At 35.6% G+C, this 22,562-nt stretch overlaps 1 protein-coding gene across 2 annotated transcripts in view; it reads left to right on the top strand.

The window, feature by feature from the left end:
• Positions 1-22,562, top strand: part of SPRED1 (sprouty related EVH1 domain containing 1) — a 119,691-nt gene that overhangs the window by 27,257 nt on the left and 69,872 nt on the right. The window contains exon 2 of one of the 2 annotated variants that reach the window (XM_029237318.1): positions 21,603-21,777. In XM_029237318.1, the coding sequence (XP_029093151.1) occupies positions 21,603-21,777 (175 nt within the window). Of the gene's footprint in view, positions 1-21,564; positions 21,778-22,562 lie in introns of those variants that run through there. The other variant, XM_029237317.1, reaches the window with a different exon arrangement.

Below are 22,562 nucleotides of genomic sequence, written 5' to 3'. Positions count from 1 at the left end.
CCAGGGAAGTCTCTGCTTGTGTTTTTTTAGATAAGCAATCATATGATCTACAAATAAGGATAATTTTTAAATCAATATTTGTATTTCATTTCTCTTTTCCTTCCTCACTCTTTAATCATATAACTGCAATATTAATTTTTTTAACTTCCTCAGTAATGTCCTATAGCTGGCTATAATAGAAGCATCTCAGGTGTTTCACTTAGAGGTATGTAATAATCATTGAGTTTTTAATAGCTTTTACCATGTTAGGGAAGTATTTTTCTAATATTTCTTTACCAAGAATATTTTCAAGAATTAATGTTGAATTAAAAAAAATTTTTTAAAGCATCGTTCAAGGTAGTAAAGTTTTTCTGAAACAGTGTTTCTTCATTCCCAGATTAGTTCCCTTTTCAGCATTTGAATCTTGGGCTGCAAACTATGTAAAAATAGTATCATCCTACTTTATTAAATTTATCAAATTTATATTTAAAACTCTGCTCCTGCTCTGTTTCTATATATTTTTATTTATAGTGCACATTATTATGTTGCTATTTGTATTGTTTCTCATGCTATTTAATAATGCAATTTAGATGGTGAACTCCTTGAAGAAAAAAGTGCCCTTTGCATAAAGTAGTCTTCTATCAAGAAAACCACTCTATCCCTTCCTTCACTGTTCCCCTTCTTTGTAATTTACCTCTGTTCATCCTTCAGCTCTCATCGGATCCAGAGTGTACTTATTTCCTGGGTAGACAAATCACTCTGATATCTGAGGTAGTCTTCCCTGAATGACACATAGTTGAGACAAATTTTATATCTTTCGGGTTTTGCTAGGATTGTAAGAATGTACTTGCTTGCAACTCTCAGTGTCATTAGAGTTGGTTTCGGAGGCTCTTAGGCTTACCTGCCTCAAGTCAAAATTACTTGACCACAAGGGTACAGGGGAATGACGCTTCTGGAGGAAGGGAGCTCAGAGGAGGAAAGTAGAGGAAGCTAGGGGAAATTTCCTATTTTAATCTTGCTTAGTACTAAAAATTGTATAAAACATTTTATTGTCTTCATAGAGGTTTATCAATGTGCACATTTAAGTTAGAATTAAAATTGGGGGAGTTTGTATGTTTTTCTGTTCATTTATTCAACAATTACATACATATTGAGTACTTACTATATCTCAGATAACATTCTAGTGAACAAGGAAAACAGTGTCCCTGCTCACATGGAACATAAGTCCTATTAATAGGAGACAGAAAATAAATACCTAAAGAAATAAGTAAATAAGGGACTTCCCTGGTAGTCTAGTGGTTAAGACTTTGCCTTCCAATGCAGGGGGTTCGGGTTCGATCCCTGGTCGGGGAGCTAAGATTCCACATCCCTTGGGGCTAAAAAACCAAAACATAAAACAGAAGCAATATGTAACAAATTCAATAAAGACTTTAAAAATGGTCCATGTGAAAAAAAAATCTTTAAAAAAAAGAAAGAAAGAAGTAAATAAGATAATTTCAGATAGTCATAAGCATTATGAGGAAAAGAAAACCAGGAAAAGAAATAGAGTGTAATAGATAAGGGTGGAGGGAAGCTGGATGTTGGGGGTAGTTTAGGTTGGGTGAATCTAATTTGAGGAGGATTCATGTTATCTAATGCTTAAGGAGGAAGCCAATAGAATATCTCAGGGGAGTCTCCAAGTAAGTGCAGAGGACCTGGGGTAGAGGGAGACTGTTTAAAGCATGGAAAGAATGCTGTTATGGTTGGAGAGAGGTAGTCAGAGAGGTGTTGTTTTGTTAAGTCATGCTAAGGAGCTATTAAAGGACTTTAGATTGCCAAGATATTTTAACTCAGTATTTTAGTTCTGACTGTTGAATTCTTGAGTTAGTGCTTTCCTTTGGAACTTTAATTTTTAAGATTATCTAAGGCCTAATACTAGAGTAACCTGCCTGACTATATTGCCTGAAGTGATAGGAAATAAATTATTCTAAGTAGAATTTATAGTGACAGATTTTCAGTTCTAATGTATTCAAAATTAGATTAGTTTTATGGTTTATTAATACTCTGAATAAGTAGTTATTCCTAAATACAGCTACACGTCAGGACTCTTTAAGAAATTTAAAATACAGCTTTCCTAAGCCTCATCCTTTAGGAATCAAGGGAGTAGACCAGTAGACCTTGGCAGCCTGTGTTTTTTTAAAGTTCTCCAGATAATACTCACAGAATGAGCCAACCCTTGGACATGAGTTTAGGAACCTCTGAACCAGTGGAATTTTTATCTGGAGCAAGTTTGGCCATGATTCCTGGTCACTCATGTGGTCATTATTAAATGAATTTGTTGGGATTTTACATGTTTTGTGTTTCGTGTTTAAGAGCAAAGTGTATTCAGCACTTTGAAATGAAAAAATGTATTAAAGTGACATTTAGTTTAGGGAATTAAGGATAAAGTACTAATTGGTTAATTGCTGTTTCTTATTTCTTGCATTGTGTAGGAGATGCCAAATGCTATGTTTATTGCATAGTGTTTTAGTTAAAAAGAGATGAATGCAGTGGTTAAAAACAATTTTTATTTCGGTTGAACTAAAGATTCATTATTTACTTAAAACAAAAGATGAAAACTGCAGGTGAAGCCGGTCCACATATAAAATGAGCCAGTATTTAAGAAGTCAGGGGACTTCATGTAGGCAGGATTTCCAGGTTCTCTAAAAAGATCAAAACATTCTCATAATACTGAGCTTGCATTCCTGCAAGGCAGCTGCTAGAATGGAGTGTTACATATTCGCTTTAGATGGCCACAGTCCCCACCACTACAAGTATTATAAGCACTTTACTATTTTTGTTCATTTATGTTTGTTTTTGACCTTTGCGTTAAGACCTAAGATACTATTAGAGGTATCTTTATAGGCTGAGTCTTCTGTGAAATGAGAAGAGGTAGAAAATTCAAACATTGATGTACAGCTATTCCTTTCTAACAGACAGTCTTACTTAAAATGATTTGTTTAACAAAAAGATACTAGCAGAATCTGAATTATTTATTCTCTATTGCTGGAGAAATGAGTGTTCTACATTTATTGTATCAATCCATTAGTACTTTTGCTTTCACATCATGTTTCCAATAAACTAGGCTTCTCTTTTGCATTTTAAGACAAATCGTTGTCCTGGTTTTCATTACACTGTATTCCTCAAATTTTCCTACCGATCTTAAGTACTCTGACCCCTATCACTGACTCCTCTCTTCCTCCTTAAAAGGAGGAGTATTTCTCCCAAAGCTCAGCCTCAATATATTCTACTTTTCTTTTTTTTACAGGCTTCTGTTTCATTTTTGAAGCTTCCATTACCAGAATTAATGGTAATTTAAAAAAATTATTGCCCTTATTACTTACTCAAGTTAGTTGTATTGTGATTTCTTTGAGAACAGGGACTGTGTCTTATTCATCTTTGGATACTTTCTGTTTAATATGATATATGGCTTGTAAAAGACATCCAATCCATTCATCCATATATCTTATTTTTTATCAAATATCTGTTATGTGCTAGGGACTGTTGAATTACTTATGCTCCCCATGGCTTTTTAGTTAATTCCTTTGAGTGTTCTTGCCACAATCGATGACGACTCTTATTCTAGATAACGACAGATTCTTTTCTGCATCATTTACACTCTGTACTACCACTGGACTGAATCTTTACAAGCCTACAGTATTGGAGGTTATCTTTGACTACTGTATTTTTTGTATCCTCTCCTTATTTTCATAATATTTGTTATGTTTATGAGTTTTGTTTAAAAGAATAGATTGAGGATTCTACCTTGAACTTCTATCTGTAAAGATACTGCTGCTTTCCCAGGTTTCATTATTGAAATAGCATTTGGATTCAAATAACATCTTCCTAGCTGCCTTTCTCGCTCTGCTTCCTGAATATTCCAAGGTTTCCTGATCCTATTTTTCAATATAATTACTCTTGGATATCAATTTAATTACATCCTCCCTACACAGAAGCTTAGAATAGTTCCCTTTTGAATACGCGAGGCCTTCACCAGTAGCATTCCTATTTAGTGTAATTCATTTTTGTTGTCTTCAGTAATCTTCCAGCTCAAGCAAGAATAACTTTTATTGCATACTTGTATGTCCACTTTCATGATGTGTAGCCCATTTTGATTAATTTTTTTACCTTATCTTGAATTCAAGCCCATATTACCTTCTTCAATATTGTAATGGTCATCTATTGTTTTAGTATGCCAAGTATACCGTGATTATTCTTCTGTTAAAAGGTGCAAGTAAAAAGTACCAAGGAAAAGTACTTTTCTTGGGGGAAGTCATTCCTTCACTTTTAGGCCTTTTGGTTTGAGTGGGTTGACCCTCCATGGGTGTGATTAGTTCAGGGCAGACAAATCAGAGACATGAGACTCGATTCCACGACTTTTGAGCTATAAGAAGAGGCATTCTCTGCTGCAACTATAAGGATTTTGCATACCTAGAGCTAATTGGGTTGGGGGGAGATAAATAAGGAAGCTTAACCAGAGTCAACTTTAAAATGAAGTCAGTTTTGTTTAAAATTAAAACCCTTTCGGTTTGAAGCCTTGTCAGTACACTTCAGACAACTCAATAGCAGGGACCCTGCTAAATGTACCACATAGACATTTGTATGTCATGTCCACATGCGGGAGGGGTGTGTGTGTCTGTGTGTGTGTGTGCGTGCGTGTGCATGCGTGTGCATGTACACATGCAAGAGAGATTACTTTTTAACTTTATAAGAATCCAACAGCTTCTTGGAACTGTGGAGAGAGATTAAAAAATTTTATTTTTGAGTAAATGAATACATATAAACGTGAATATCAGTGAGTTATATCAACCATGCATTTGCTTGGTTGTAACAGTGATAAAAAGCCTAGGCTTTCTATTCAGACCTTTGTTTGAATCTTTGCTCTATCACTTACCATCTATGTAATTGGGTATGGAAAAATCGAGGAGTTAAAGAAATCTCACTGTAAGAAAAAAAAAAAACTAGTTCTGAAATTGAATCTTAGTTATTTTAGTCTAACTGGAGAAATGTTATCAAGAGAATGTCTTTGTTTTGATCCCCAAAGGGATCCCTTTTCCTGTGGTTAATTGGCAGCTGCCAGACTTTCTTCTCAGAAGGCTTGATTCGGAGGAGCATATGTCCTGTCTTCCCACTTTTAAAATCTACTCTGCCAGCACAAATTGGCTGGCGGTTCTCATAAACTTCCTCACCTGCTCTCTGTCCCCACAACTCCGGATACATATCTGATGCTGTTTCTAAATGTTCTGTCACAGTCCACTTTTTAAATAAGGTGTGACTAGAATATCTTTCTGCCTCTGTCAGTGACATTTTAGTTGAGATGTTGTTGGAGGATATTTTACTTGTTGAAAGCAGCAATGTTTTCATATTTACACCTCATTATTACAAATACATACATAAGAAACTTTAGTCTTAAACAGAATATTATTACAATGAATAGGTTACATATAATTAGGTAATATCCATATTCTGATTGTTGATATTAATAAACTGAATTACATTGAGCGAGCACCTCCTTATGTATGTATGTAAATGTGTCCCCATCTACTTAGCAGTTACTCTGTTTTACATAATAAAGACCTAACCAAATCTATTCTCCTTTATGGAAAATGACTTTGGGTTAAGCTCTGGTCGTCTGGAATCCTGATGAAGATAGAATGTCAGTTGTGTTAGTAGGCAACATTGCTGATTGGTAAACGGCATCTACATGGGGAGGATTGTGAATGAACTAAATATATATACCTGGTGGAAAGCCAGAGCTTTGCTCTGCCCTGAACGTGGTGTATTTGTTTACTTGGGTATATCCCTTGCCAGGAGTTCAAGGAGCTATGTCCATGGACTGTTTGTTACGAGATATTTTGACTCTTGTATGGAATGTGGGGCTTTTAAGCCAGGAGTGTTTCCATGCATTCATGATTTCATACGCATGGGGTTTCATCCCCTCATAACTGAACTATCAATTAAGGAGCTAAAGAATAGCCCCTGAATTGCTACGAGGATGTTGCAGGTGTCCTTTTGGTATCATCATTACCTGCATATGAAATATTGTTTATTAGTTGTAGTAGGGAGAGAGTTACGATGGAACAGGAAGATGTTGAATGTTAAGTTCTTGCTGTATACGAGGCACTACATACAGGTGGGCAGGGAAGTTTAAGATGTGATAAATTGGAGAATTGGAAGTTAAATAATAGAAGATAATGTTAGAGGAATCATAAGGGTAATAACTGCCTGAAAGATAACGTGATGAATACATTGAATTCACCAGAAGGAGAAGCCTTTATAGTCTCTAAAGGACAAGATGAGAGTTAAGTGGTGGTCTTTTACCTAGCTGTAAAGACCATTCCAGGGGAGAAAATATGGTCTAAGGTAGGATTATGCGTATATTTATTTCTTTGGTGGCTACTTCAATTTATAAAAAAGAGAAAGCACTGGAGATTACCTACAAGTGTTGTAAGATAGAAAGTAAGTATTCCAGATTTTAAGAATGTCTTCTTTCAGTATATGCTCACCTGACAACTTATTTTTGTAATCTTTTAATAAGATTCCCTGGCGAGTATGGTAGCTGTTAGCTACATATGACTATTGAGCACTAATCAGAATTGACATACGCTGTATTTGTAAAATGTGCACCAAATTTCAAAGACTTAGTATGAAAAAAATATAAAATACTTTATTGATTATTTTGTATTATTTATTTAAATATGTTGGATAGAATGGATTAAAGTATACTATTAACATTAATTCCACCTGCGTTCACTTTTTAAAAATTGAGATGAAATTCACATATAACATAAATTTAACCATTTAAAGCGTACAACTTAGTGGCATTTAGTACATTCATATTGCTGTGCAACCCCCATCTCTGTGTAGTTCCAAAACTTTTCATCACCCTAAAAAAAACCACAAACCCATGGGAATTCCCTGGCTGTGCAGTGGTTAGGACTCTGTGCTTTCACTGCTGAGAGCCCTGGTTCAATGCCTGGTCAGGGAATTAAGATCCCGCAAGCTGTGTAGCCCCCCCCCCCCAAAAAAAAACAAACCCATATCCATTAAGCAGTTTTTCAAAACTTTACCATACCCCTAATCCCCTGGCAACCACCAATCTATTTTCTGTCTATAGATTTGCCTATTTTAGGTATTTCATATAATTGAAATCATGCAGCATGTGACCTTTTGTGTATGGCACTTTTTTTTCATTTAGCATATTTGTGAGGTACCATGTTGCAGCACATCAGTACTTTATTCTTTTTTTATTAGATGATGTTGTATTCATTATTAAAAGTATGGTGGGTATTAAAGTCTCCAACTATTACTGTAGGTCTATTTCTCCCTTCAGTTTTGTCAGTGTTTACTTCATATAGTTTGGGACTCTTATATGTTTATAAGTGTTACATCTTCTTCATGAATTGACCCTTTTATCAATATATAATGACCTCTGTTTCTTATAATAATATTAATATATTCACCCCAGCTCTCTTGTTTTATGGAATACTGTTCTCATCTTTTCATTTTCAACCTGTTTGTAGTTTTGGATGTAAAGTCAGTGTCTTATAGACAGTATATAAGTTGATATAGTTTAAATTGATACTAGCTTAGCTTTAATAGCCTATAAAAGCTCTGCTTCTGTTCATCTCCACTCCCTTTTATATTGTTATTGTCACAGTTTACATCTTTATACATTAGTGGGCCCATTAATACAGATTTATTATTACTGTAGACAAAAAGAGAAGTTAAAAACCAAAAATACAATAATAATAGCTTTATATTTACCTATGTAATAACCCTTACCAGAGTTCTTTATTTCTTCATATGGCTTTGAGTTACTATCTAGTGTCCTTTAATTTCATCCCAAAGGATAGAGGCAAACTCCCTCAGCCCTTTAGTTATCTGAGAATGTCTTAATTTCTTTTTCATTTTTGAAGGGTACTTCTGCTATGTATAGATTGGTTGACATTTTTTTTTTTCTTTCAGCACCTGAAATATGTCATTCCACTGCCTCTGGCCTCCATTGTGTGCTATAAGTCGGCTGTTAATCTTATTGAGATTCCCTTGTATATGATGAGTAGCTTTTCTTTCACTGCTTTCCAGATTCTTTGTCTTTCAACAGCTCCAGTTTCTATCTCTTTGTCCATTTTGGAGTTTGACTTCTTGGATGTGTAGATTTATTATATCTTTATCAAATTTGGAAAGTTTTCTGGCCACTTCAGATATTCTTTCTGCCCCTTTCTCTTCTCTCCTGAGCCCCCTCATTACACATACATTGGTACATTTGATAGCATCCCACAGATTTCTTAGGCTCTGCTCATTTTTTCTCATTCATTTTTCTTTCTGCACCTCAGATTGGGTCATTTCAGTTGACATATCTTTAAGCTCACTGATTCTTCTGCTTGCTCAAATCTGCTATTGAAACTTTTTAATGACGTTTTCATTTCAGGTACTGTACTTACCAGCTCCCAAATTTCTATTTGGCTACTATTTTTTTTTTGAATTTTGTTTTATTTTATTTTTTATATAGCAGGTTCTTATTAGTTATCCATTTTATACACTTCAGTGTATAGATGTCAATCCCAATCTCCCAATTCATCACACCACCACCCCCCGCTTTCCCCCTTTGGTGTCCATACGTTTGTTCTCTACATCTGTGTCTATTTCTGCCTTGCAAACTGGTTCATCTGTACCATTTTTCTAGATTCCACATATATGCGTTAATATACAATATTTGTTTTTCTCTTTCTGACTGACTTCACTCTGTATGACAGTCTCTAGGTCCATCCACATCTCTACAAATGACCCAATTTCGTTCCCTTTTACGGCTGAGTAATATTGGCTCCTTTTTGTAATTTCTATTTCTTTATTGATATTTTCTATTTGCTCATACATTGTTTTCCTGGTTTCCTTTACCTCTTTGAGTATATTTAAGACAGTTGACTTAAAGTGTTTGTGTAGTAAGTCCAGTATCTCTGCTTCATCAGGAACAGCTTCGATTAACTTCATCTGTGAATGGGCCATACTTTCATGTTTCTCTTCATATTTCATAAATTTTTGTTGAAAATTGAGAAGTTTGAATATTTTAATGTGATAACTCTGGAACTTGTATTCTTCCCATTCTTCAGGGTTTGTTTTGTTGCTGGCTGTGGGCTGTGGTTGTTAGGTTGTTTTTCTAAACTATTTTTGTAAAGTCTTTATTCTTTGCCATGTGTGGTCTCTGAAGTCTCTGTTCTTGTTGCCTGTGATCCTTTTGTGTTTTGACAAAGATTTTCTTAAACACCAGGAGTTTAAAAAAAGAGAGAGGAAGGGAGGGAGGAAGGAAGGAAAACTCTCCCGTTCTTTGCAGATTATCTCTGTATCATGGCACTCCTTTAATGCTTACACAAGCCGTTTACAACTTTGCCTTACCCATTACTTCCTGCTTGTGCTGAGCCTAGATGAAAACTTTGGGTCTTCCCAGAACTTTTCTAAACATGTGTTCTGCCCTGGGTATGCATATGGCTTCTTAATTCCCTAGAAAAACTGTCTCCCCAGCTTTTCCTCCCGGGCTTTTGGTACATCTATTGTTGGCCTCATTGTGATATTTTGCCCCCAGCAGCAGCTGGTCGTTCATTTGTCTTCCGATGTGTTTGAGGAATGCAAACGCCTTGTGTCAGTCCTTCACATAGCTCCAGACAGGATTCTTTGAGACTAAGGTCTGCTGTGCTCTCTCTGGAACCAGAGACCAGGATCCCATACTGAGAATGCAGACTGTCATCTTTAAGACCATTGCTGATGGAACTTCCCTGGTGGTGCAGTGGTTAAGAATCTGCCTGCTAATGCAAGGGACATGGGTTTGAGCCCTGGTCTGGGAAGTTCCCACATGCTGCAGAGCAGCTAAGCCCGTGTGCCACAACTACTGAGCCTGTGTGCCCCAACTACTGAAGCCTGTGTGCCTGGACACCGTGCTCCACAACAAGAGAAGATACCGCAGCGAGAAGCCCACTCACTGCAACGAAGAGTAGCCCCTGCTCACCGCAATTAGAGAAAGCCCACGTGCAGCAACGAAGACCCAACACAGCCAAAAATAAATAAATAAATAAATTCATTTTAAAAAAACAAGACCACTGCTGAGGCAGGGGTGGGAAGTGAGGTTAGACCACTGGCAAGTAAAAGTGCCACAAAGCTTTCCTACCGCTTTAAAGTTACCTTTTGATTTAGCATTTGCTTCATCACTGTAAACCTTTGGCTGTTTTCTCGAGTTCTGACAAAGTTGCCTGGCAATTTTTGTTCTTTTCTTTTTTTAGTATTTGTGTTGTGGGATGGGCTCTTAGAGCTCCTTTTTCTACCATTTTCACGGCCATCCTCCTCTTTACCTTTTTACTCTAACTACTGGAAAGTTGAAGATTATGTATTTGGCTTGCGTTGTATTTCGATTGGACAGCACTGCTGTAGGGTATTAAATCTTCAGTGAAAACTGAATCCATTTATGTTGAATTTGGAAGGAAAAAAATGTTCAAAGGTCCCACAATTGCACAGTTAGGATTAGCTATTTACCATTGTACTTTCTATTCCCAGACTAATGTGGCATTTTCAGAGGAACTCTATAAACTTACTTCTATAGGATAGTGTTATTAACATTGTGTATTTATGTACCTCCATCACTGAAGGCTCCTAAATTTTGACTCGATTATCATTTGATTAAGTGTTCAAGCCACCTCGTGCTGTCTACTTTTCTCTTGATAGGTATTGTAAGAACCACTGAACACTCTTGATAGGTATAAGAAGAGCTGAGAAGTCTTCATGCTGCTTCATTGGATTTTATTTTATATTTCTGGATTCAGTTGTACACATATTTATTAAATGCCTATTTTATGGAGGTACTCATAGGACTTATCTTCAAGTGTTAGCCATAACCCGTACTCTCAGATGTTGGTGATTTTTAATATTGAATGTAGAGATACTTTCTTTTTCTCAGGAGATTATTTTGCTGATTAATTTGGGTCCCTGCCACTGATTCCATATCTTTAGCATCCTCGGCTTGTGGCCTGACCCCTGAAGAATTGGCATCCTAGATTTGCAGGGTTGGCAGCTTACCCTTGTTATTCCTCTGTTCCTTGCCATTAAATGCCAAGATGTTATATGCATTCTTAGCATGGGCAAAGCTGCACTCTAAATACTTGCATACAGGTGCATTTAAAAAAATGAGTGCCCTTCACCTCTACTAAAACTAAGGTAACATGTATAGAACCATATAGAAGGGGTTGGCAACATATTCAGAAGTTGTGGATATTAAATGTGAGGGATTCTTTTGGCTTCATTAGCGAAAGCCATCTCATATTGACAGTGAAAGAATTCCCTCTTCAGTACTGTCAATTGAATTTCCCTGAGTAGTCTGTTCCCTGACCAGAGAGAACAGTGATCTCTCACTGAATGTTCTTGCCATTGCCCTGATACAGTCAAAAGATTATTACTTCATCTCAGGCATAAACCTACAATTTTTTCATTAATATCTCTGGTGGCACAGATAAAATCAGGCAGAATAAATTTACTAAAGACCCTGAGAAACTAGAGTAATAAACTACTGTGCCTTCTTCCTACTTGGTAAAAAGGAACTTCTCATATAACTACATAGCAATACTCATGAGGATATAACATACCTAACCTAAATCAGAAAAAGAGAGCACTGTTTCCTTTTTGCTTTAAATAAGAATTATCAACCACAGCTAACCATCAAGTATCAATTATTTGAGTCTCCTGCTCATACTTAACATGATGGAAGCATTTACAAAAGATATCTAGCCCAATGATAGGCATCAGGAAAGACTTTCTGGAGAGTAATAAATAAAACTAGATAATTGTTGTAATTTAGAGATTGTCCATGTTCACCTTGGCATCTGTAGGAATACCTCTCTGCTAAACATGTCTGCTTTCAAAGGGTAGAAATCATTTTTCTCCTACCACCCAGGAACCCCTCAAGCATACCTTTCCTTCTTGAAACCTTGTTCTAACGTGTGAGAGGACTCTGGAATCCTTTCTCCTGACTGTCCACCTTCTGAGTTTATATTTCCTCTCTTAGGACATGCCTATTTTTTGTATATCCAGTATGAGAATATCCAGCTTTCTTCAGGTAAGACCTTATTTGCTTTCTGCCCTTATACAGAGCAACTACTTTAAGTGTAGTAAAATGAGCCCAACATCTTTCAAAGGAATACATGCATATGATATGATTTGTGGGATGTTCTTAGAAGTATGTGGAGAGAGCTGGGATGCCAATCCTTATGTTTGAACAAGTATGTGTGTATGACTGGAGAGAACTATAAATTGTAAACAGGTGGAAACAGAGCAGAGGTATTGCCTCTCTCAGGTTGATGGGAGGGGTGCAGGGTGTAGCAGCTTCTGACATTAGGGAGGGAACAAGGCTGTTCAGATCAATCTGCATTCTGCAAAATAGTCATCATTGTACTGTTAATGGCAAGTGCTAGCTCCTGTTAGACAAATACTGTTTTGAGATCATAGCCCTTCAGGGAGTGTGTGTGTATGTATAAGAGTTTGGTAAATGTATTTTTGAATGGGTAATACATACACATGGTACAAAATTCAAAAAATATAAAAGGTTATTTAATGAAAGGGAAATTACCCTTGTACCTCTGTCTCATTTCCCCTTGCTAGAGAAACAGTTACCAGTTTTATTATGTAAAGATTCTATTCATATACAAGCATATGTGTGAATGTGTTTTTTGCCACAAATGGTTGCATACTAAACATACATACGTACCTTTAAAAAAAAACTTAATAGAACTTAGAGATCAGCTTACTTTGACAATGTGAAGAGCTTCCTTATTTTTATCATGGCTACATAATATTGCATTGAATAGGTGTTTCATAATTTTACTAGTTTCCTATTGAGTCTTCTTTAGGTTGCTTTCATCCTTTTTTTTTGTTAAAAACAACATTTTTCTTTAAACTTTGCTTATAAAGGTGTAATTTCATACATGTAAAAGAAAATGGGTAGAAGTAGCATTTGCTGAGTCACAAAATATGTACATCTTAAGTTTTGATAGATATTTCCAAATAACCTTCCAAACATATTTCCGTACTCCTCACCAACTTCTGTGTTAACTAATTTCTTGGTATTTGCCAATCTGATAAATGAATAATGGTCTTTAATTTGCAGTCCTCTTATTTTGAATAAAGTTAGGGGTTTTTGATTTATGTATTTCATGGCACCTATATTTTTCTTCTGTGAATTTTGTTCATGAACTTTGCCTATTTTATTCTGGGTTGTTGATTTTTTTTCTTATTGTTTTTGAAGTTATTTTTAAGGAAATACTGTGCTTGTTTTCTGTTAGAACAGTGTGTTGATCCTCCTCCCCCAAACACCCATACCTCAAAGATGTCCTTGCCCTCATCCTCAGAACCTGTGAATATGTTAGGACTTTGCAGAGGTGATTAAGGTTATGAGCTTTGATATGGGGTGATTATCCTGGATTATCTGGATGGGCCCAATTGAATCACACAAATCCTTAAAATTGGAGAACCTTTCCAGACTGTGGGACTGCAGTCAGAGAGAGATGTGACTATAGCAGAAGGGTCAGAGAGAAAAAAATATTCCTGGCTTTGAAGATGGAAGAAGGCCACAAACTAGGGAATGTGGATGACTTGTAGGATTTGGAAAAGACAAGGAAACCCATTCTCTTCTACGGCCTCCTAAAAGGAATGCAACAGTGCCAGCACCTTGATTTTAGCCTTGTGAAGCCCTTTGGACTTCCAACTCATAGAACTGTGTAAATTGTGTTGTTTTATGCCACTAAGTTTTCAGTAATTTGCTATAGCAGCAATAGAAGGCTAATACATATTGCTGTACATTTTTTCTCAATTTGTTACTTTTTTTTTAACTTTACAGGTTTTTTTTTTACTATGCAGGAATGTGTTTTGTGTAGTTGAATTTATCTTTTTATTTTTTAATGGCCTCTGGATCTTAAGCCTTTTCTACTACAAGATTATTCTAAAACTTACCATATTTTATTCTAACATTTTTATCTCATTATGAATTCTAGTATTAATGTTGGTTCCCTGTCTTCTACATTCTGATCTCTTACTGACAGTGAATACTTTTATTTATATCAGCTCTTCTGACATAGACTAGAAAACTTCATAAGATTGGCGCTGGTAGTCAGGGAGTTGGGGGACATACTAAGACATGGACAGTAGTCATGCCAGAAGGCAGGGACATACTAAGTGTTAAAATTTTAAACTACTTTGGCAGGTTGATGATACTGTTTAGCAGAAACTAGAATGGTTGATTTTAAAGGAATATTTTATGAATATCTCTTTATTCTTCAGATTTTAGTTTTATGTTTTCATTCTTGTGGGAGACTCCCCAGATGCCTATGACTTGGTTAGATGTAAATGTTTCCATCATGTAAGCAGTTTGTGGAATATTTTGATAACTGATGCTGATACTTAGCTGTGGTTAAAAATTTTTACTAAAAGTAAAAAGTTCTGATGGGGGGCTGTCTCCTCAGTTTGTTATATAAAACTATCATAAATACAGAACGAGGCGAATTTAGGCCATTTCAGAATGCAGATATTGTAACATCATAGAGTTAGTTTATTATATCAAGTCCATGTAGTGGTAACATTTATTGAGTACCTAACTGTGAGCCAGGTACAATGCTAAGCACTTTGCATAATTTCCTCATTTAGTTCTCAAACCCTGCAGTAGATGCAGTTATTATCCCCATTTTACAAATCAGGAAAATGAGGGTACAGAGAGTTTAATTTGCTCAAGATTTTAACTTTTAAATGATTCAACTGCCTTTGGAATCTAGGAAATCTGACTTGCTATTAAACACAGTATTATTAACTGCCATGTGGTGCTTTAGATTGATGATTGCTGCATGGAAAATAATAAGCGTTATAGTTTTAAAAGTTGCCAGTACAGGGACTTCCCTGGTGGCACAGTGGTTAAGAATCTGCCTGCCAATGCAGGGGACATGGGTTCGAACCCTGGTCTGGGAAGATCCCACGTGCCGCGGAGCAACTAAGCCCGTGCGCCACAACTACTGAACCTGCACTCTAGAGCCAGTGAGCCACAACTACTGAGCCTAGTGACACAACTGCTGAAACCTGCATGCTGCAACTACTGAGGCCGCGTGCTGCAACTACTGAAGCCTGCGTGCCTAGAGCCCGTGCTCTGCAACAAGAGAATCCACTGCAATGAGACGCCCATGCACCGCAACTAAGAGTAGCCCTCGCTCGCCACAACTAGAGAAAGCCCACGTGCAGCAATGAAGACCCAACTCAGCCAAAAGAAAAAGTTGCCAATACAGAAGGAGTATTTCAAGACCTTTATCTTTCTAATTAAACTAATTCCTTACTTTCCATATCTGTAAAATGAAGAAATAACCCATCTCATTGGGGTTGATGCAGTAAAGTTCTGTTAAAACACAAGTCAGAGTATTCTACTCCCTTGCTTTTGTCACCCTGTGGTCTCTTTATTGTGATAAATAAGAGTACTAACTTTGTTCGTGGTGTGCAAGGCTTGATACAGTAAGGTCCAGTAAGTTAAGTATTATTTCATTTCTTACCCTTCTCCTGCTTATGCCTGCCATCTTCTTTTGAACTTAATATTCGTCCTTAAACATGACATACTTGTGTCATGCTCCCTCCATGGAGTGTCCTTTGCCTTTTTCTACCTGATATACTGCTGTTCAAAATCCACATCAAATATGAATATTAGTCATTTCCTATACTCCCAATTTGTGTTAATATATCTTTGCCCACTAACTTGTGAGCTTCTATAGGGAAGAACCATAACTTTTAAATTTTGTTTATGTGTGAAGCATATAAATAAATGCTTACTGGATAAGTGAATAGTCCTAATGTGGCTGTCTTCTAAATCTGCTTCTTTATAGCTTAGAAAGCAAGTAAGTACTTACACTGTGAGGTGCTATATCATAAATTACTTCTATTAAATGCTTCCTTTTTTTATACCCAGTCTCTGTAATAATGTTTAACATTTTGGATGGTAATGTTTACTTAAAATATACTGTAGAGAACATAGGATGTTTTGTCACTGTAAATATCCCTCTATGGGAAAATATCATAAATTCTCATTGTACTGAACAAATCTTAAGGAATTCTAAGTATCTTCTCTTTTTTGTTGTTGTTCTTTGAGGGTATTTTGGGCTATTTTGTTTTGGTACAGTTGTAGTTAGAAATGGAAAATAGTTATCTTTGCCTCCTGTATATGGATTGCTTTCATATCCTCAAGAAGGTTTTTCCCTCATCTTTTGTATTGTTTCCTGTTGCTACTGTAACAAATCACTACAAATTTAGTGGCTTAAAATAATGCAAATTTATTATATTGTAGTCTGAAGGTCAGAAGTCCAAATGGATCTCAATGGGCTAAAATCAAGTTATTCGTAGAGCTGCATTCTTCCTGGAAAATCTAGGGAAGAATTCATTTCCCTGCCTTTTCCGGCTTCTAGAAGCCCGTATTCTTGTCTCACGACCCTTCTTCCATCTTCAAAGCCAAGTAGTGTAGCATTTTCAACTCTCTGATTCTGGCCTCCTCTTCTGCCTCTCCTTTCTACTTTAATTGCTCTTATTTTGGTTTCATTTTCATTTTCTGAATATTACTTAACATATTTCATTCACTTGGAAGTATAATTTTGTGGTCTACTTAAGAGAATGTGATGTAACTTCTTAACCAGCATTCAGATAACACATTTGTAAGGAATTAGCATCTTGATAAATCTGTAAATTATAGGACCTAAAAACCTATTGCAGAGCAACTTTGCCCTAGGGATTAAATGTTCTTAATCTCAGGTTTGTGAACCTCTTGGAGGGGAGTGTGAATCCCCAGAATTGTGTTCAAATATAAGTTTTTAGCCATATATGTATTTTCTTCATAGGAGGTAGGTAACTGTGCTTTAATCACAGTTTCAGTAGCATCTAAAATACCTTTCCTTTGTTTTTCTTCCCTTTTCTCTCTGTTCTTTCTTCTCTCTATATATAGACACACACTGTATATATACTACATCTTCTTAATCCAGTCATATGTTGACAGGCACACTTGGGTTGCTTCTGTGTCTTGGCTATTGTAAACAGTGCTTCTATGAACATTGGGCTGCATGTATCTTTTCGAATAAGTGTTTTCATTTTTTCCAGGTATATACCCAGGAGTGGAATTGCTGGATTATATGGTAGTTCTATGTTTAGTTTTTTGAGGAACCTCCATACTGTTTTCCATCGTGGCTGCACCAGTTTACATCCCTACCAACAGTATACAAGGGTTCCCTTTTCTCCACACCCTCTTCGACTTTTTAGATAAATTACTGGGAACAAGTGCCTTTCAGCTATTTTAAAGAAGACCAAGAATGAAATGCTGAGTTTTTGACAATAAGAGTACATTGTCATTATATAAACATAGCTGTTGTCTCAGAGACTAATAGATTGCAAACATGATACCCAGAGAGAGTAAAAAATCCTACAAATTCTTAAATTTTAAATCCATGATGGCAAATACTATTTTTCTTTATTTTCCACATTTACTAGAATGGGCATCTATTGTCCACATGGTCAGGAAAAAACATTTGTTGTTATTTTAAGTAGGAGACTATGATTTCGTTCCTTGCTCTTAAGTCATTTTTATCTAAGTAGGGGATTATAATTACAGATTTTAATAATGCTACAAAGCAGAGTATAACAAAGTTTATAAGAGCTGCCACTAATGTCTTTGGGAGTGGTTGCATGTTTTTAGACAAGAGTTACTGTTTTTATTTGGGGAAAGAAGACATTTGAAGGCAAGGAAGTTATGAAATTAAAAGCACAGGTGAAAAGTTTAACCTTGGCAGGAAGGAAGGTCTTTCAAAAAAAAACCCCACATTAAACAACTTGAAAATTTTTGCATTAAGTATTCTAGTCTTAGAGCTTAAAGTTGAAAGCTGAGTTGTTAAATTCTAAACTAATGAAGGCTGTGGTGTAGGGAGTACAAATTTATTTACATAAGCTTCTAGAATACCTTAAAGTTTAAAGGATCGACTTGAATAGTTAAGGGAAGCAGTTATATATTTGGTATGGTTGAAAACACGAGATTCAAAAAACAGTTTATATAAATTATTGGCCAGCTTTAAAACCTCTTTTGTTGTATTAAGGTGAACAATGAATCAGGCAACCTTATTCTTCCAGTAAGGAAATCTTTATTTTATTCAATTTTCCTAAAAGGGCAACACATCTCTTCTAGGTGGTACTTTCATAAAACAGAAAAAAAGAAATTGGAGTGGTGAGGAGAATTACATTAGGGATACTTTTGTTTAAAACATATTCCTGCACTGTTAAAAGTAACATTCTAAAGTTTCTACAGTATTTTGAGTAAAGCCAAGATATAGTTAAAATGTGTTTTTGATTTATTTAAATTACTTTTAATTTATAAATATTAATTATAAAATAATTTTTGGAGAAACTGAAAAATGAAGGGAAAATATTCTAATATCACCATCATAAAATAACTTTTAAAATTACTAGGGTTTTCATGTATTTTCTAATACTCTTGCTTAAGCAGTTTTATATTTTAAAAATACAAAGTATGCCTAAGAAGCATTATACAAATTGTGAGAATTAGTAATATTCAAAGATGATAAAATAAGAGTCCATATGCTCTGAAGAGGGTAACTGCTGCTGCACTCTGAAGTTAAAATATACACTGAGCTTCTAAATGGGGTTATTTTCCTCCTTGGGTCTCCCCAGTCTTGTAGAATCTAGTATAAAATTCTTAAATTTTCTAATTTACTACATAATTAAGTGAGAAGGAAGAGTCAGGATCCTAGAGTAAAATAAACACTTAAATAATTATGGGGAACTTGAATTTTGGTTTTGACCGAAGTTCTACCTTAATGACTTCGTAACTTCACTGAACTTCAAATGTGCTGAGCTTTACATGCATGAGTTCAATTCACACATATTTAATCTGAGCCTAATATGTCTAAGTTATGTGCCATGTTTCTGGTATATACTTAGACTTAAACTCTTAATAAACCAAATAACCTTCATTTACTATTACTTCTATCCCTCCAAGATGGTTTCCACTGTAATCTTCTCCAGCTTCTTGGGATGCATGTCATGTTTATTTATAGTAGAGGTACTTGTTCCAGCTCCTCCCGGAAGGAGGATTCCAATTTGATATCTACCTCAGCCCAGTTTTTATGCACCCATAACTCCTCTGGTCAGTTCTCTGAACTGAAGATTGGTAAGAATTGGCCCCAGGCAAGAATCAGAGCCTCTAAACAACTGAATAATAAAAAGCTTAGACAGAATAGTCATCTGTAAATCTAAAGACTTTCAGAACTTCTATACAAAGAATTATTTTGACCCTAGTAATAGAGGATTTTGTTTGACCTTGTAAATTTTATTTTTTCCCAGCTCCTCCCTGGCTTTGAATTACCAGTATGACAACTACTTCAATTTTAAATTCTTTGTTGTAGTAATAATTAACTTATAATAACACTTATATAGTGTTTATGTGTCAGGTATTGTTTACGTTTATTAAAGGTAGGTATTGTAACTTTCTCAAGGACATGTAGGTACATTGCTGAGCTAGGATCCAAATAAAGTTTGACTTTAGACTCCTTAACAACACAGTGCAGCTTTAAAAGTATACAACTCTCTGGCAGAAGACTTGTGTTGAGACTATATGAAGAACTTCTAAAAATCAATAATAAAAGACAGCACAATAAAAAATAAAAAAGACTGGGACTTCCCTGGCGGTACGGTGGTTAAGACTCTGCACTTCCACTGCAGGGAGCATGGGTTTGATCCCTGGTTGGGGAACTAAGATCCCGTGTGCCACACGGTATGGCAGAGAAAAAAAGAAAAAAAAGACTTAAAAAGAAGGCATATAAATGTGACCAATCAGCATATGAAAAAAATGCACAACATCATGCATCCATCATGGAAAATGGATATAAAAATCACAATGGGTTACCACTTATATACTTACTACAATGAGTAAAGTTTAAAAAACTGAAAACAACAAGTGTTGGCACAGATGAGGAGTAACTGAAACTATCATACATTGTTGATGGGAATGTACAATGGTCCAATCACTTTGGAAAACAGTTTGTTAGTTTCTTATATAGGTAAACCTACTACCCCATGACTCATCAATTCCATTCCTAGGTAATTATTAAAGAGAAATGAAAACATATGTCTACAAGAGACTTATACAAGAATGTTTATAACAGCTTTATTCATAATAGCCAACAGCTAGGAACATTTCAAATGCCCATCAACATAAGAAAGAGTAAATAAATTGTGATATATTTATTCAGTGAGAGGACTCTGCTTAGTGGTAAAAAAAGAATGAAGTACTAATACAACAGCGTAATGAGTGAAAGAAGTGAGACAAAAAGGGTACAAGTCATGATTCTATTTGCTTCCATTTATGTGAAGGCCCATAACAGGCAAAACTAATGTATATATTAGAAACCGGGGATAGCAGTGTTACCTAGGTTACCTATTTGATGGGAGGGAGGCTTCAGGGAATTTTCTGGAGTTCTGTATCTTGATTATCATGTTGGTTGTACAGATGTGTAATTTGTCAGAATTTGTTGAACTTTATATTTAATATCAATATGCCTTATGTGTAGAGTAAAGTAGAAAAAAAGCAAGGGGTAGATCTCACACAAGCACTCTGACAACAGAAATGACAACTGGCAACTTAACACTTAGAATGTGCAGAGACAATAAGTAGCACATAATTGTTACATTGAACCCCAGTTGATAGTAGTAATAACCAAGACATGTTTAAGTTGTATTCAGTGTAATTTTCTAAGAAGTCAGCAAGGTATACCACTTTTAGAAAGGATTTCATTAATAATTATTAAAAGTTTTTACAACTAAAATGCTGAGATGTCAGTTATCTAGAACATTAGTATATGAAACATTACTTAGATTTTATGTAAAAAGTAGTTGTGGCTAATACTGGGAAATGATTCTAAATGGAATTAGAATATGGTCTCTCTTAAGAATAGTCTGCCAAAAAGAGGGCATGAAAGACCAATTTATTTGATAACTTACTAAAATAAAACATGTTTATATATATTTATGATTTAGATTCCCAGGTGTTAGAAATAATCAAAAATGTGTCTGAGCTAATAAGCATGTTTGTTTCAGCATTTTACTTATATTTCAAATATGTTAGAAACATACAGATGTCACAATTAAATGTGCTAAGATACAGCAGTAATTTGTCCTGATTATATTAGGAGGTGAACATATATTAGATAAATGTGATGGCAGACTGTAGTTTGACCGTGTTTGTCTCTGGGATCCTTTGTTACATGTTCCATGGCAATCAGATGTGCTTGAACTACTCAAATGATGAATTGAAATAATCGATCTGTAGTCTTTTATTGTGAGATTGGTCTTCAAAATAAGTTAACCTTTAAGTCAGTTACTCTGTGGTTTTTGATCTTTTTCAATCAGGTTACTGTCTGTGAACTGTCATGGAAGTAGTAAACACTTTAGTTACTACACGTTAATTGATGTGGTCTTTGGCTTCTCAAGCAAGACTGACACCTTGGCTGTTTTTTGTTTATGGAAAAGCTAACTTCTAATCTTTGCATCTATTTTAGTAATAGTTATGCACGAGTGCGAGCTGTGGTGATGACCCGGGATGACTCAAGTGGTGGATGGTTACCACTTGGAGGGAGTGGACTAAGCTGCGTCACTGTCTTCAAAGTCCCTCACCAGGAAGAGAATGGCTGTGCTGACTTTTTTATCCGTGGAGAGCGACTCAGGGACAAAATGGTAATGAATAATGCATCTATTGCTATAATTTTAAAATTCTATAGAATGAATTTTCTGTTTAAAATTATGATTAGTATACTATTATTTATGAAAATTATTTTTGTCCAGGATCAATGATTGTTTCTGTAGCTCTTTTAAAGTTAAAGACAGCAAAATATGCCTGTTTCTTTGCAGCTGGGACTGACGTTAATGTGCATGTGTTAGAGGGGAGCTGCTTTTCTGTTAGGTTTAATGCAAGAACATTCATGAATAGTCCCCCTAGTTATTAACCCAGGTGCACCATCTTCCCCTTCTCCCCACTGTTGCCTAGACTGGAGGTTGGCACTATAGTCCACAGGCCACATCCAGGCCTGTCATGTGTTTTTGTACAGCCCATGAGTTAAGAATGGTTTTTACATTTTTAAATGACTGGAAAAAATCAAAGAGTAATAATTTTATGAACATGAAAATTATATGAAATTCAAATTTCTATGTCCATAAGTAAAGTTTTATTGGAACATAGCCAAGCTGATCTGTTTACATTTTGTCTCTGGCTGCTTTCACACTGCAGTGACAGAGTTGAGTAGTTGCAACAGAGACTGTAAATATCTGGCCCCTTATAGAAACATTTTGCTGGCCCCTATCCTAGACTCTTGTGTTCTCAGATTGTTTCTCTTCATCCCCTATCAATCTAGTCTCATCATATGACTACCTGGTGGCCATCCTAGGTTTTAACTCTACTATCTTCCACCCAGACAAGTGTTTTCTTACATTCATATATTTAAAAATTTGAATCTAACCTTTGA

This window comes from Monodon monoceros, unplaced genomic scaffold (assembly GCF_005190385.1).
Source record: "Monodon monoceros isolate NGI ecotype Baffin Bay Population unplaced genomic scaffold, NGI_Narwhal_1 Super_Scaffold_21, whole genome shotgun sequence".
In the NCBI taxonomy this organism is placed as follows: Eukaryota; Metazoa; Chordata; class Mammalia; order Artiodactyla; family Monodontidae; genus Monodon; species Monodon monoceros.
This window is presented reverse-complemented; position numbering and strand designations above follow the sequence as displayed.